We start from the raw sequence: 13,772 nt of genomic DNA on the forward strand, positions 1-13,772 counted from the left end.
CATAAGAAATGAAAATATCACGACCTAAAAAAGTTAAGAAGGAAACCCTTGTCACTTTTTTTTGCCTTTGAGATTGAATTCTTAAGGTATGAAATATACAATATAGAAAGAACACTGTACATGGTAACAAAGCAAGTTTCTAAATCTCACACAAATAACATTAAATATTTTGATAGTTATTCCTTACAACTTATACTTATATTGAGAGGGAACTTATTTGTTAAAGTATTATTACATTATTTACTTTTATAGTTATACAGGGTGGAGAAATGAGAGATTACCAGCTTAGAGGCTTGAACTGGATGATATCCTTGCATAAAAATGGTATAAACGGCATATTAGCAGATGAAATGGTACAAAATTATTTGTAATAGGAATGGTAGTTGGAGAAAGTGTATACTTTTATATTATTAGGGAATTGTTGGTTCCCAAATGCTTTAGCTCAAACCTAAATTAAAAGATAACAAGTCAATAAACTTAATGATATTCATAAATACTGCAAATAATATTTAAATAAAGGCTAAACTCTTTGGAACATTGACGACGTTTTATCATATAGTGCTACTATACCTCCAAGTCAAATAAAAGTTAAGGTTTTTTTCACTTAAGAATAAAATAATCAGTAGCTTGGGTCAGTTGGATTTTGATTAAAGTCCAGAATCATCTAGCCAATATTACAACTTGAATCGTGAAATCTACAAACATATTTTGTACATCATAACATAACATTGTAGTCTGACTAACAAAAAAATTTAATAATCTTCAGTTTTTCGATAACACATGAACCCTTGTCTTTTTTCTGATAAAATAAACAATTTTAGGTGAAGTTTTGTTATGTTGCGATATTTCTGAAGCTGCAAAGCTACGATAGATAAAGGGGAAATTACAAATGTCCAATTTAAAAGTGGATGTTTTACATAGTTCGTGTTATTAGTAGACAGTTTATTTTCTTTCAGGGACTAGGAAAGACACTGCAGACAATATCTTTACTTGGATACATGAAGCACTATATGAATATTCCTGAACCCCATCTGGTCATTTGTCCAAAGTCAACTATAGACACATGGATAGCTGAATATAAAAGATGGTGTCCATCATTGAAAATCTTCTGTTTGAAGGGTTACAAAGAAGAAAGGGTATATGTATTTGAAATTATGTTTTTTTACAGCAGTTTATTATGATTGAGGTGGGCATTACATCAGGCAACAAAACAAGATATCAAAACTTATTTGTTTTTGAACATTTCATTTGTTATAAGGCATAGAGATATTGTGTCTTCATTGAAATTTTTTCCCCAGCTTTATAGAGATAACTAATAAATCGAAAGTTAGCCATTTCCAATGTTTTAATGAGCAAAGTTAGACTGATTAGACTGGGTTGTATATATTAATAAATTAAGTAAGCAGTTACAATAAGTGATATTTTGGTGAAAATTTTGAATGTCCCCATTCAATGTGCTGTCCAGTGTTGTTGAGGCCACCAGTTTTGCATGCGAAAGAACAACTGCAATAAATATTTGAGGGTTTGGATGGTCACTTGTTACTTGTAAGGCAACTTTTCTGCCCAGTGTCACTCCATCCCCCTTTTAAATAAATCGGTGGTATTTTCAATAGTTTAGTCATGAGTTGAGATGTATTGAATTAAAAAAAAGTTGAACATGTTGTATACACTTTTTTACTATAAAACAAGTGCACATGGACTTTCTTGTAAAAGAAAACCCTTTATCTTATCAAAATCTTCAGTAATGTACTGCTATTGAATCATTGTCTTCAGTACTGTAATTTGCTGATATTTTTCCCTATGCAGTGACCTTAACTACGAGACCTCTCATTACAACTTCGGCAAGTGCAAGGAAAAAACTGTGATGAAAGAATGTTAACAAACTTGCATTGGAAGGTAAACAGTAATAATTGATTTTTAAAGAACAGATTTATTGCGAACCCAATGAAAGTTTTCCACAGTGCCATCTCTATCTTGACCAGGTATTTAAACTTTTGCAAGTTCACCTGTCCTATTGAATAAATACAATAGCTATTGTTCTCTGTGTAGTTTATTCTCTGGGACCTTTAAATTTCTTCTAAGAGAAATCTATCATTCATTGATTAAATTACCTTGAGTAAAAAAAAATTCTTATATATAGACAAAAATACTTTTTTTATACTCATTAATTGCGTGTGATGATGTATTTATTCAATATTAATAATATATTTTCATTCAGTTTAATATAAACGTTGATTCAATCATAAAAAGTTGATTTCTAACAAAAGTTTTATCAATGTTCCTAATGAAATTTGATTTTTTTTTGTTTAGTTATAGAATACATTTAAGAAGATCTTAATTTGAAACATCATTATTTTCGAGTCCTTATTCATGTGAAACAAATTTTTTTTTAAAAGGAACAATATTGAAAGTTTTGTCAGAAATCAACTTTTTATGATTGAATCAATGTTTATATTAAACTGAATGAAAATATATTATTAATATTGTATAACTACATCATCACACGCAGTTAATGAGTATAAAAACAGTATTTTTGTCTATATATAAGAAATTTTTTTTACTCAGGTAATTTAATCAATGAATGATAGATTTCTCTTAGATGAAATTTAAAGGTCCCAGAGAATAAACTTCACAGAGAACAATAGCTATTGTATTTATTCAATAGGACAGGTGAACTTGCAAAAGTTTAAATACCTGGTCAAGATAGAGATGGCACTGTGGAAAACTTTCATTGGGTTCGCAATAATACACCAAATCATTTAACAACTGTTATGAAAAAGTTTAATTAACAAATGGGAACGCATGGAAAATATAAAAAATAGTTAGCTCTATCAATTCACTTATTTTTAACGTGCTCTATGAATCTGTGTTGATTGTTTATCAATGCCACAGTCAGGTAAACTTCGGTAACAAACTTGAAAGTTGAGCTTGCGATCAACAACCACTTGGTAAAATATTATTTGTTGATAATATATTAAAGATTTGTAAAAAAACGTGCATAGAGGACTTGGTTTAGTATATATGCATGCATTGGTTCAATAATTTCCTTATTTAAATTACAAGAAACTCGTTTCATATGAATTAAATTAGGAATCATAATTGTGTAATGTCTATTGAAACTGATACAATAGTTTTGCATGAAATAAAATTTACAACGGTTAATATTGTGCCTTAATTTTACAGAAAGAAATGATAAAGAAAGTTATGAAGACTACAGTATGGGATATTTGTCTGACATCTTATGAACTTTGTATCCTTGAGAAAGCAGAATTAAAGAAGATGAAATGGAGATATCTTATAATTGATGAGGCCCATAGGATAAAGAATGAAAAATCCAAGGTATTGTGGATTCAGTATTATTCTTGGGATATCAATTTTTATACGACCGCAAAAAATTTGCGTTCGTATATTGCTATCACGTTGTCATCATAGTCCGAAGACATTTGGTTTCCGGACAATAACTTTAGTATAAGTGAATGGAATTCTATGAAATTTAAACACAAGGTTTAATACCACAAAAGGAAGGTTGGGATTGATTTTGGGGGTTATGGTCCCAACTGTTTAGGAATAAGGGGCCAAAAAAGGGGCCCAAAACAAGCATTTTTCTAGTTTCAGGACAATAACTTGTGTATAAGTATTTTGATTGCTCTGAAATTGTACCACAAGGTTCAATACCACAAGTAGAAGGTTGGGATTCATTTTTGGGGTAATTGCCCAAACCGTTTAGGAATTAGGGGCCAAAAACAAGCATTTTTCTAGTTTTCAGACAATAACTTGTGTTTAAGTGTATGGATGTCTCTTAAATTGTACCACATTTTACAAAAAGAAAATTTCTTCAAATATTATTTTTTTAGGAATAGGGGGACGGGGGGTCAATTTTTTTTCCTCAAGATTTAAGGTGGTCACAATTTATTTTGCTAATTCTTTGTATATAGTCTGAAAACAGATTCAAATCATATAACCAATTTCAAGTTCTTTGACTACATTTATTCTGTGTCAGAAACCTATAATGTGTCAAATATTTAATTACAATCCAAATTCAGACCTGTATCGAGCTTGAATATTGTGTCCATTTTTGCCCAAACTGTTCAGGGTTGGACCTCTGCGGTCGTATCCAGCTGCGCAAATTTTAAATTTTCAAATGGCTTGTATGCAAAATTTAGCAAACCACCAATTTAAATATCCACTAAAAAATACAATTTTCCCTCAAGCCAAGAAAATTGGAACCCACAAAAATAAAAGAATCCACAGTAATGTGTGGTCAGAATGGTTGAGGAATATCAAAGTTTTGATAATAAATGATACCCTTCTGAATAAAAAAAAGCAACCATAGCTTGCTGTTAGAAAGATCTTGGACTGTCTCGATCTAATTGTCTTCTTTTGATTTAGAATTACAAATAACCAAGTGAAATAATTTCTGTTGTCCAGTAAGTCCATGCATTTTGTTGACATAACATAGATGAACTGACAACAGAAGTTTTTGTATTCAATGCACTTCAACTTAGCAATTGTTTTGCCCTTCCATCTCTTTTGATTCGAGTATCATGTAGACGAAATACTTGTCTTGGATACTAAACTTTTACAACTTGTGTCTTTGATGAGTTTTATCCAACAGATCACCAGTCAGTAAGGTATACTAAAACAAAATATACTACAAGTTGGTAACAGTACTTGGATTAAAATTAGTTTGAAAAAATCTGTGTCTTTGCTTTTTCAAAATATATTCACAAAATACTGCCTAATATTAAGAGTGTTTTGTATTTTCAGCTGTCAGAGATTGTTCGAAGCATAACATCAACCAACAGATTGTTGCTGACTGGAACCCCACTGCAGAATAATTTGCATGAGTTGTGGGCATTGCTGAATTTTCTATTACCTGACGTTTTTCATTCAGCTGGGGTATTTAAATTGATAACATTCGTTTGCGCAATGTTCTTGTCTTGTCTCTAAATGTTAAAAGGTTTTCCTTATGATAATATTTAGTTTATTTCGAAGTAGAATATTACAGCTTTCCAATATTTATATTTATAACCCTTTAATATAGCTCAAATTCCATATTCACTTTTGTTTCAATTACTGTTCCAGAGTTACGGCCCTTGAAAATTGTTAAAATTGGGTGGTGAGAGGATGTTGGTATGAATCTCATTTGAGCTTTGAATGTTTGTAACATAACAATGACAATACAATCCAGTTAAAGTTTGATTTTCACTAACTTGATTTACTGTTTCAATGTAATGGCCCTTATGTTGTCTTTAAATGGTAAACTTAATGGTATAGCCTTACTTTAATTTGCATACAGCCAAGATCTTACATGTATATTTGTTGTGCTAGGATCATATAATTTTGTAGTATTAATATTTTCCAAAAATTCAGGTCAAACTCTATTCTTACTTTTGTTGCATTTACTGTTCAAGATTTATGGCCAATGTAAATTTCAAATTGAAAAGGGATGTTGAAATATCATTTCCTAGCAAAAATAGCTAGAGGAAGTAACGTACTTGATAAAAATGAGAAAGACCCTATGAATGAAAAGAAAAAAAACCTTTTAGTTTATTTATTATCCCTTTTCATTAAATTGTTTAAACCAAATACAACCAAGTTTTAAGAGTATAATAACCTTCAAACAAAGAAAGAACTTTTATGGATTTCATATCATTGGTTATGCAGGGTCTGCATCTGTAGGCAGACTGTATTTGGAGAAAATGTTGATTATGAATTATGATATGAATCTTATAAAATGTCATCAGCTTTGTTCATAATTAAAAACTTCCTTTTGTAAAGTACATTTTCTCTCGGATGCATCTGGGAATTTCTTAATTTTTTTTTTAAAGATTTTAATTTATTTTGTAGGACTTTGATGCTTGGTTTTCCACTAAGAATAGCTTGAGTGATGATGAATTGATTGAACGACTTCATGATGTAAGTGCTTCTTTTACTGAAAGTGGATAGTTTGTTAAAATGATTATACATAGAAGAACATTCCTGATAATACTTGTGAGCCATTACTATCAAAAAATTCTGGAAATTATACATTTTAGATCATATTAATTACACTTAGGGTTTTCCAGGTTTCTATGGTATTCCATAAATTGCATCTTTATAATACTAGAAAGTGGAAAAAAGATTAAACATTAAACTCGGTATGTTTTGAATTACACTTTCCCTTTGAAATGAAGTGAAATATTTAGCTTGTTTTTTAACAGCTTTGTCTTGCCACCTGTTTGAATGGTTTCACACTAGTCATTTTTGGGGCCCTTTATCATGTTTATAGCTTGCTGTTCGGTGTGAGCCAAGGCTTCGTGTTGAAGGCCTTACTTTGACCTATAATGGTTTACTTTTACAAATTGTGACTTGGATGGAGAGTTGTCTCTTTGGCACTCATACCACATCTTCTTATATTTATCTAACTAAATATGACTACTTGATTGGTCTATCAATAATATATCTTATTACAGATTTTACGACCATTCCTGTTGAGGAGGATCAAATCAGATGTTGAGAAACAGCTGCTACCTAAAAAGGAGACTAAAATATTTGTAGGATTAAGTAGCATGCAAAGAGAATGGTATGTTATTTTAGAAAAAAAATTAAATCCAAACATACAAATTTTGGAAAATTAGATAGCAGTTTGAATGCAATAGGAATTTGGAATACGTATATTATAAAGAGCAAGTTTATCATTTATCTTATCAAATTATACAGTAAATTTCAGAAAATAAACTTGAGTATGAATTATTTCCAAGGAATTCTTTTTGCAGAAAAACTATAAAAGATCGGGAAGATTTGAAAATGCCCTTTTCAAAAGGATGTTATATTTAAGGCCCTTTTCAAAAGGATGTTATATTTAAGGCCCTTTTAAAAGGATGTTATATTTAAAGCCCTTTTCAAAAGGATGTTATATTTAAGGCCCTTTTTAAAAGGATGTTATATTTAAAGCACTTTTCAAAAGGATGTTATATTTCTGGGTAATATCTTTTATGAAATTTTCTACAAGACTAGGGTTCAACAGCAACATCAAATTTGTTGAGAGTCAACAGAACAATTTGCTGAGATAACTGAAATTTAATATGTGATTTAATGTAAATGAGATTTTTTTAATTCTGACCTTTTTATACCTGTAGGTACACAAAAATACTGATGAAAGACATAGATATAGTTAATGGTACTGGTAATGTAGATAAGATGAGATTACTGAATGTGTTGATGCAACTGAGGAAATGTTGTAACCATCCTTACTTGTTCGCTGGAGCTGAACAGGGTAAATATAATTAAATCCTGGAAGTCCTAAATACTGGTGAAAAGTAGAAAATCAAGAATTTGATTGATACAGGAACTTATTGGAAGTTACATTGGAAATTTGAAAACGAGCCAAAATTTATTGGTGTGCTGTTTTAAAGTTTCTCTGATCTTGATATTTTTTAAGCATACAATGACAGTATTAGTCATTTACAAGATGGAGAAAAAATAAAATCATTTGTTAAAATCACAAAAAGAAGAAAGCATTATAAAGCTTGTTTGGTAAAAGGATTTTTCACATTGCTTTTTTAGCTCACCTGGCCCATAGGGCCAAGTGAGCTTTTCTCATCACTTGTCATCCATCGTCCGTCGTCGTTAGCTTTTACAAAAAACTTCTCCTCTGAAACTACTGGGCCAAATTTAACCAAACTTGGCCACAATCATCATTAGGGTATTTAGTTTAAAAAATGTGTCCGATGACCCCTCCAACCAACCAAGATGGCCGCCATGGCTAAAATTAGAACATAGGGGTAAAATGTAGATTTTGGCTTATATCTCTGAAACCAAAGCATTTAGAGTAAATCTGATATAGGGTAAAACTGATTATCAGGTCAAGATCTATCTGCCCTGAAATTTTCAGACAAATCTGACAACCTGTTGTTGGGTTGCTGTCCCTGAATTGGTAATTTTAAGGAAATTTTGCAGTTTTTAGTTATCTTGAATATTATTATAGATAGAGATAAACTATAAACAGCAATAATGTTCAGCAAAGTAAGATCTACAAATAAGTCGTCATGACCAAAATTGTCAGTCAATCCCTTTAGGAGTTATTGCCCTTTATAGTCAATTTTTAACAATTTTTCGTAAATTTTTGTAATCTTTTACAAAAATCTTCTCTGAAACTGCTGAGACAAATTTAACCACACTTGGCCATAATCATTTTAAGGGTATCTTGTTTAAAAAATTTGTCCGATGACCCCGCCTTCCAACCATCATGGCGGACATGGTTAAAAGTAGAACATAGGGGTAAAATGCAGTTTTTGGTTTATATCTCTGAAACTAAAGCATTTAGAGCAAATCTGACAGGTGGCAAAAATGTTCATCAGATTTAGATTTATCTGCCCTGAAATTTTCAGACGAATTCGACAACACGTTGTTGGGTTGCTGCCTCTGAGTTAGTAATTTTACAGAAATTTTGCAGTTTTTTGTTATTATCTTAGATATCATTATAAAATCTAATATCTAATACTATTAATAATGATTTTAACCTTATTTTACATGATTTCCAAAGCATCAGTAAATACAGGTGAGCGACACAGGCTCTTGAGAGCCTCTAGTTTTTTTCAAATTACAAATGCTTAATCAACTTTGCAACAGAAAAAAAAATTATGAAAATTATGAAAAGATAATAAACTGATCTAAAGCCACAGAAAACCTATGTAATGCAAGAAGGAAGGGTGTCATACAAGTGAGAGGTTTAGCTAGCTTTTAAACCAGATTTAACCCACCATTTTCTGCATAAGGAAATGCCTGTACCAAGTCAGGAATATGACAGTTGTTTTCCATTCGTTTGATGTGTTTGAACTTTTGATTTTGCCAATTGATAAGGGACTTTCCAATTTGAATTCTCCTTGGAGTTTATTTTACTTTTTATATGGCTTCCTAATTTTAACAAATAGGAAAGCTCTCCCATATTTTACTTAGGAAAGAATCAAAAGTCATTTTCACTTTAAAATGTGCACAATATTTGTATTTGTATATAAATCAAAGGAACAAAATGTACACTATGTCAATATTATGTCACAACTACATAGAAATAAGCATTTATTCGTGTTCTGGTTTTAAGAATAATTATTGTAGGTCCACCATATACAACTGCTATGCACCTTGTGGTAAACAGTGGAAAGATGTCAGTCCTACATAAACTGCTACCAAAATTAAAGAGCCAGGGTAGGTTGCTTGATCTTAGTATCTGGAATAGATCACTTAAAGATATAACATTGGCAATTTTTTGTAGAGACTCAAGTGTATGTGTATAGTCCTACTGGAGTCTTGTTTCCAGAAATGTTTAATTCTTGTACTTTTTTTGCTTGTGAATATCATATATACAGTGTGCACAATTAATGTGTTTAGACCCATGGATGAATAGTCTTAGAGTGACAATATGCAGGAGAATCATATATGTCTGATCTGGTGGGATACTTCCAAGGAAATGAACAAAAAACTGTTGAATCATTAAAATTCATTGCAAAGGGATTGCAGGAGATTACTTTTGTCTAGTTGAACTATAAAACAAATGTGGCAGATTTTGTCCATATATCCAGATTATATATTTAAAAAATTGCTTTAATATGAAAAAAAGACACAAGTAAGATAACAACACAAGTTTAAGGCTGTTCCGTTTAAACATACATGGTACACAGGGAACAATGAACATAACTAGAATATGTCCTCATATGTGCCGTAAAGACAATACCATTTTAGTAAGATTAACATATCACTTTGCAAAAGTATAACTGGCCATGCATTTGGTTCATAATTAAGTGACAGCATAGTTTGTCTATATAAATTTAGTAATGACTTTTCAGGCTCTAGAGTTTTGATCTTCAGTCAGATGACACGGGTACTAGACATTCTGGAAGATTACTTATTCTGGCAAGGTTACCAGTTTTGTAGACTGGATGGAAAAACTCCACATGCAGAAAGAACAGTAAGTGTAAATAGTAGGGTTTTTTTCTGCATTGGCCTGATTTTGTAGTTTGTTAAAATAAATGTAACATTTTGATATTTGATAAAGTTTGGCAATGTCTTCATCTGAAAAGTATTGTATTAGCAAGATTCTGGAACCTCTTCTTAACAATGTTCATTACAGGTAGAGAATACACTGTATTTGCTGCTTCTGTACTATTAAAGTTAATGGCATTCAAAAGTAAGATTAAAGACTAGTCCACATGCAGCCATAATAATATGTCATGGCAATCAACTATTTTTAAGAGTTATGCCCCTTGGAAATAATAATTATATAGAAAATTGCATTGTAATGGCTCTAAAGCCTACATTTCTTGTAGGATTGTTGTGAAATTATATTGAATGTTTATATCACCAATATCAGGGACAATTTTGAAAATCAGTTCTGATAAAAAAAAAATTTCAGAAGTTGTGTCCTTGAAAAATGTAAATTCTATAGAAAATGGTATTGTAAGCACTCTCATGTATGCAATTCTATTCCATTCACTGGTCAGACCTGTGTTACAGTTAATCAATCCAAATATGGCTTTTATTTTAGGTCTCAATAAATGAATTCAACTCTCCTGGAAGTGAAAAGTTCATCTTTATGTTGAGTACCCGAGCTGGTGGATTGGGAATAAATTTAGCAACAGCAGATGTCGTCATTATTTATGATTCTGATTTTAATCCACAGGTGGATTTACAAGCCATGGTAAGTTTTAATTGTTTTCTTTAAATTGAAAATCAGTGAGTGTATATGTAAACTTATAGTTCACATAAAATAAATTAAATAGTTTCAAAATTTTCAAGAAATAAACTTTTTATCCAACAATGAAATCCCAATTTTGCAAGGATTGGAATAAAACTGTTGTCTATTCGCCAATGATGGATAGTTTTACCTTCAAAGGTGTAAGATCTATAATTTTAAAGGAACAAATATCTGTTCTGTAGTACCTGACGAGATTTTCCCGCAAAATGTATGGCTCAAACAAAATTACCAAATATTTAAGACTACACAGGTTGTTCAAGGTCTTGGAACCTTCTCTTACAAGCAGAAACTCTCTTCACCTTATTTTACTTCCACCATAGAGGGGGAGGCTATATTGTAATCTCCCTGTCCATCAGTTTTTCCAACAGACATTTCTGTCACATTTTTCTCAGATTCTAAGGAACAGAAAAACTTTTTATTTATAAGTAGCTTGACAGCAGGGAAAAGGATTAGCCTGGGCCCAGAAACACAGGCTTCTATATATTTGGCTGGGACCCTAAATTTTGGCTGAAAACGTCCATTGTGCTTATGTTATTCTTTCATATTTTGGAAGGTAGGCCCCTAGATGGAATATGTTAGTCCTTTTCTCTGTGACAGTGATGAGTTATAACGTGTGAGCTTTTTGAATCTGTCAGAGACATCTCCTTATTTTTATATTACCTACTTCCTGTTTGCCAATACTTTGATTATTTCAATATGTTGAATAAACTAAAATTTTCATCACACATTTCTCCAGTAATACAAGACAGAATGACTACATGTTTTGTCAACAGCTTGACCGTGATGAATTGTAACAAGTGACCAGTTTTCATTTCTGTCAGACACATACTTGCTGTTGAGAGATACTTTGTTTAACGTGTTCAGTGTACTAAGCAGGAGAAAGCGTTGATTCTTTATTTTTTTCTAGCATAAACAAATCTTGCAAACTATTGTATCAGTTTAAATTATAAATCCCAAGCATGATACTTTGATAATACCCCTTTAATTCTTATTTAAGGACAGGGCACACAGAATTGGCCAGACCAAACAAGTAAGGGTCCTACGCTTTGTTACAGAACACACAGTGGAAGAGAAAATACTTGAGAGAGCAGAGAAAAAGCTTCGACTTGACTATATAGTTATACAGCAAGGTGATATAGGTTTAAAAAAAAACTGTTACCAACATATTTGGGGATATTGGTTCAATCAGATCAGCTTCACCAAAAGCCTGTTGATATATGCCTATCCATAAATCAGAGAAGACATTTTATGTAAATTTAATACAATATAAACAAAACATAGGGATTTGTGTAATCATAGTTAAATTATCTTGAGACACTAGTTTTTTTTTTTCTCACAGAAGTGAAATCTGGTAATGCTGTTACTGGAAGCGTCTACAGTGACAACAATTGTTAAAGTTTGTCATGAAGTCAGTTGAAGGGGAATCAGTAATTGATTTTGGTATCCAGTTGTATAAGCTTATGCACATTACATTTCCCCTTGAGTCATGGTCCATATAATTTAAGCATATTTTACAGGTTCAAGTGTTGCCATTTAAATTTTAACATTTGCATTTGACTAAGGACTATACAAGTCTGTCTGCTAAGGAATACACTAGATTTTTAACAATACTATGTGCTCCAATGATTTGAGAATAAATATAAAATTTCGGACTAGCAGTTTAACAATTCAAAATGAGAATCTGAAGCCAGTGCTTTACCAAATCAAATTCATTCTCTGCAGCCATCTAGCTAAAGAAACTGCTGTTTGTTATCACATGAAATATTTCCATTGAATGATTGCAGGTAGATTATCAGACAGCTCCAATAAACTGGGAAAAGGAGAAGTTCTTAATATGATAAAACATGGAGCCAACCAAATAGCTGCTTCTAAAGACTCTATTGTCAATGATGATGATATTGATACCATTTTGGCAAAGGGAGATAAAAAGGTATGAACATTTTTATGCCCCACTTAGGGGCATTATGTTTTTCGGTCGGTGATTCCGTTCGTCCGTCTGTTCGTCCTTCTGTCCCGCTTCAGGTTAAAGTTTTTGGTTAAAAGTTTTTGGTCAAGGTAGTTTTTGATGAAGTTGAACCCCAATTTCATTGTCCACTGAAAATGATAGTGCGTGTGGGGGCATTGGTGTACTATGGACACGTTCTTGTTGATGTTATTGAATCATTTTGAACATATTATTAGTAACATATTATACACATATCTAAAATTTAATTTTATGTCATCAAACTATCTTGTAGCAGATAAAAGGATTTAACCTCATATGCAATATTATAAGGGTGTTTTTGTTAGATTTGTGAAGGATAAGGGAAATACAGTGTCTGTTTATAAGGTGTAACACCCCTTATTCGGGCAGGTCAAAAAGTAATACATATTTAACACAAAATAGTTACTATGCATGGGTGTAACTTTCAAAATATGTAGAATATTTTGGTAATTTTGGTATCAAATGAAATATGAATGACTGATGATCATTGTAGAATACTTTTTGACTTATAATTATACCCCACGGAACAAAGTTCCATAGGGTATAATGTTTTTGACCCGTCCGTCAGTCCTGTTCTTGTCATCTCAACTCCTCTGAAACCACACAACAGAATTTCATGAAACTTTGTAGATAATTAGGACATAATGTGTAGATGTGCATATCGACAGGTAGTTATGATTCAGTTTTTTTCTAGGAGTTATGCCTCTTTGAACTTAGAATCTTGGCCTAAATATACTACTGCATCAGTTTGTTTTTCGCAACTCCTCTGAAACCATAGGACAGAATTTCATGAAACTTCATAGATAGTTAGAACATACTATGTAGATGTGCATATCCACAGGAAATTTTGATTCAATTTTTTTCTAGGAGTTATGCCTCTTTGAACTTAGAATTTTGGCCTAAATATACTACTGCAGCAGTTTGTCATTGCAACTCATCTGAAATCATACTACAGAATTTCATGAAACTTTGAAGATAATAAGGAAAAAAATATGCAGATTTGCATATCCTCAAGAAATTTTTATCAGTTGACTTTTGTAGGAGTTATTAATCATT

General features: G+C 31.6%; 1 protein-coding gene across 1 annotated transcript in view; it reads left to right on the plus strand.

Moving 5' to 3' along the window:
- The first annotated feature begins 376 nt into the window (after positions 1-376).
- LOC127733675 (uncharacterized) overlaps positions 377-13,772 on the plus strand; it is a 29,946-nt gene continuing 16,550 nt past the window's right edge. Inside the window, exons 1-12 of the mRNA XM_052242988.1 lie at positions 377-394; positions 957-1,136; positions 3,184-3,339; positions 4,768-4,899; positions 5,851-5,919; positions 6,456-6,565; positions 7,122-7,258; positions 9,097-9,186; positions 9,825-9,964; positions 10,523-10,675; positions 11,730-11,862; positions 12,517-12,662. Coding sequence (XP_052098948.1) covers positions 377-394; positions 957-1,136; positions 3,184-3,339; positions 4,768-4,899; positions 5,851-5,919; positions 6,456-6,565; positions 7,122-7,258; positions 9,097-9,186; positions 9,825-9,964; positions 10,523-10,675; positions 11,730-11,862; positions 12,517-12,662 — 1,464 coding nt within the window. The remainder of the gene's footprint in view (positions 395-956; positions 1,137-3,183; positions 3,340-4,767; positions 4,900-5,850; positions 5,920-6,455; positions 6,566-7,121; positions 7,259-9,096; positions 9,187-9,824; positions 9,965-10,522; positions 10,676-11,729; positions 11,863-12,516; positions 12,663-13,772) is intronic.

This window comes from Mytilus californianus, unplaced genomic scaffold, assembly GCF_021869535.1.
Source record: "Mytilus californianus isolate M0D057914Y unplaced genomic scaffold, xbMytCali1.0.p SCAF_3, whole genome shotgun sequence".
NCBI lineage: Eukaryota > Metazoa > Mollusca > Bivalvia > Mytilida > Mytilidae > Mytilus > Mytilus californianus.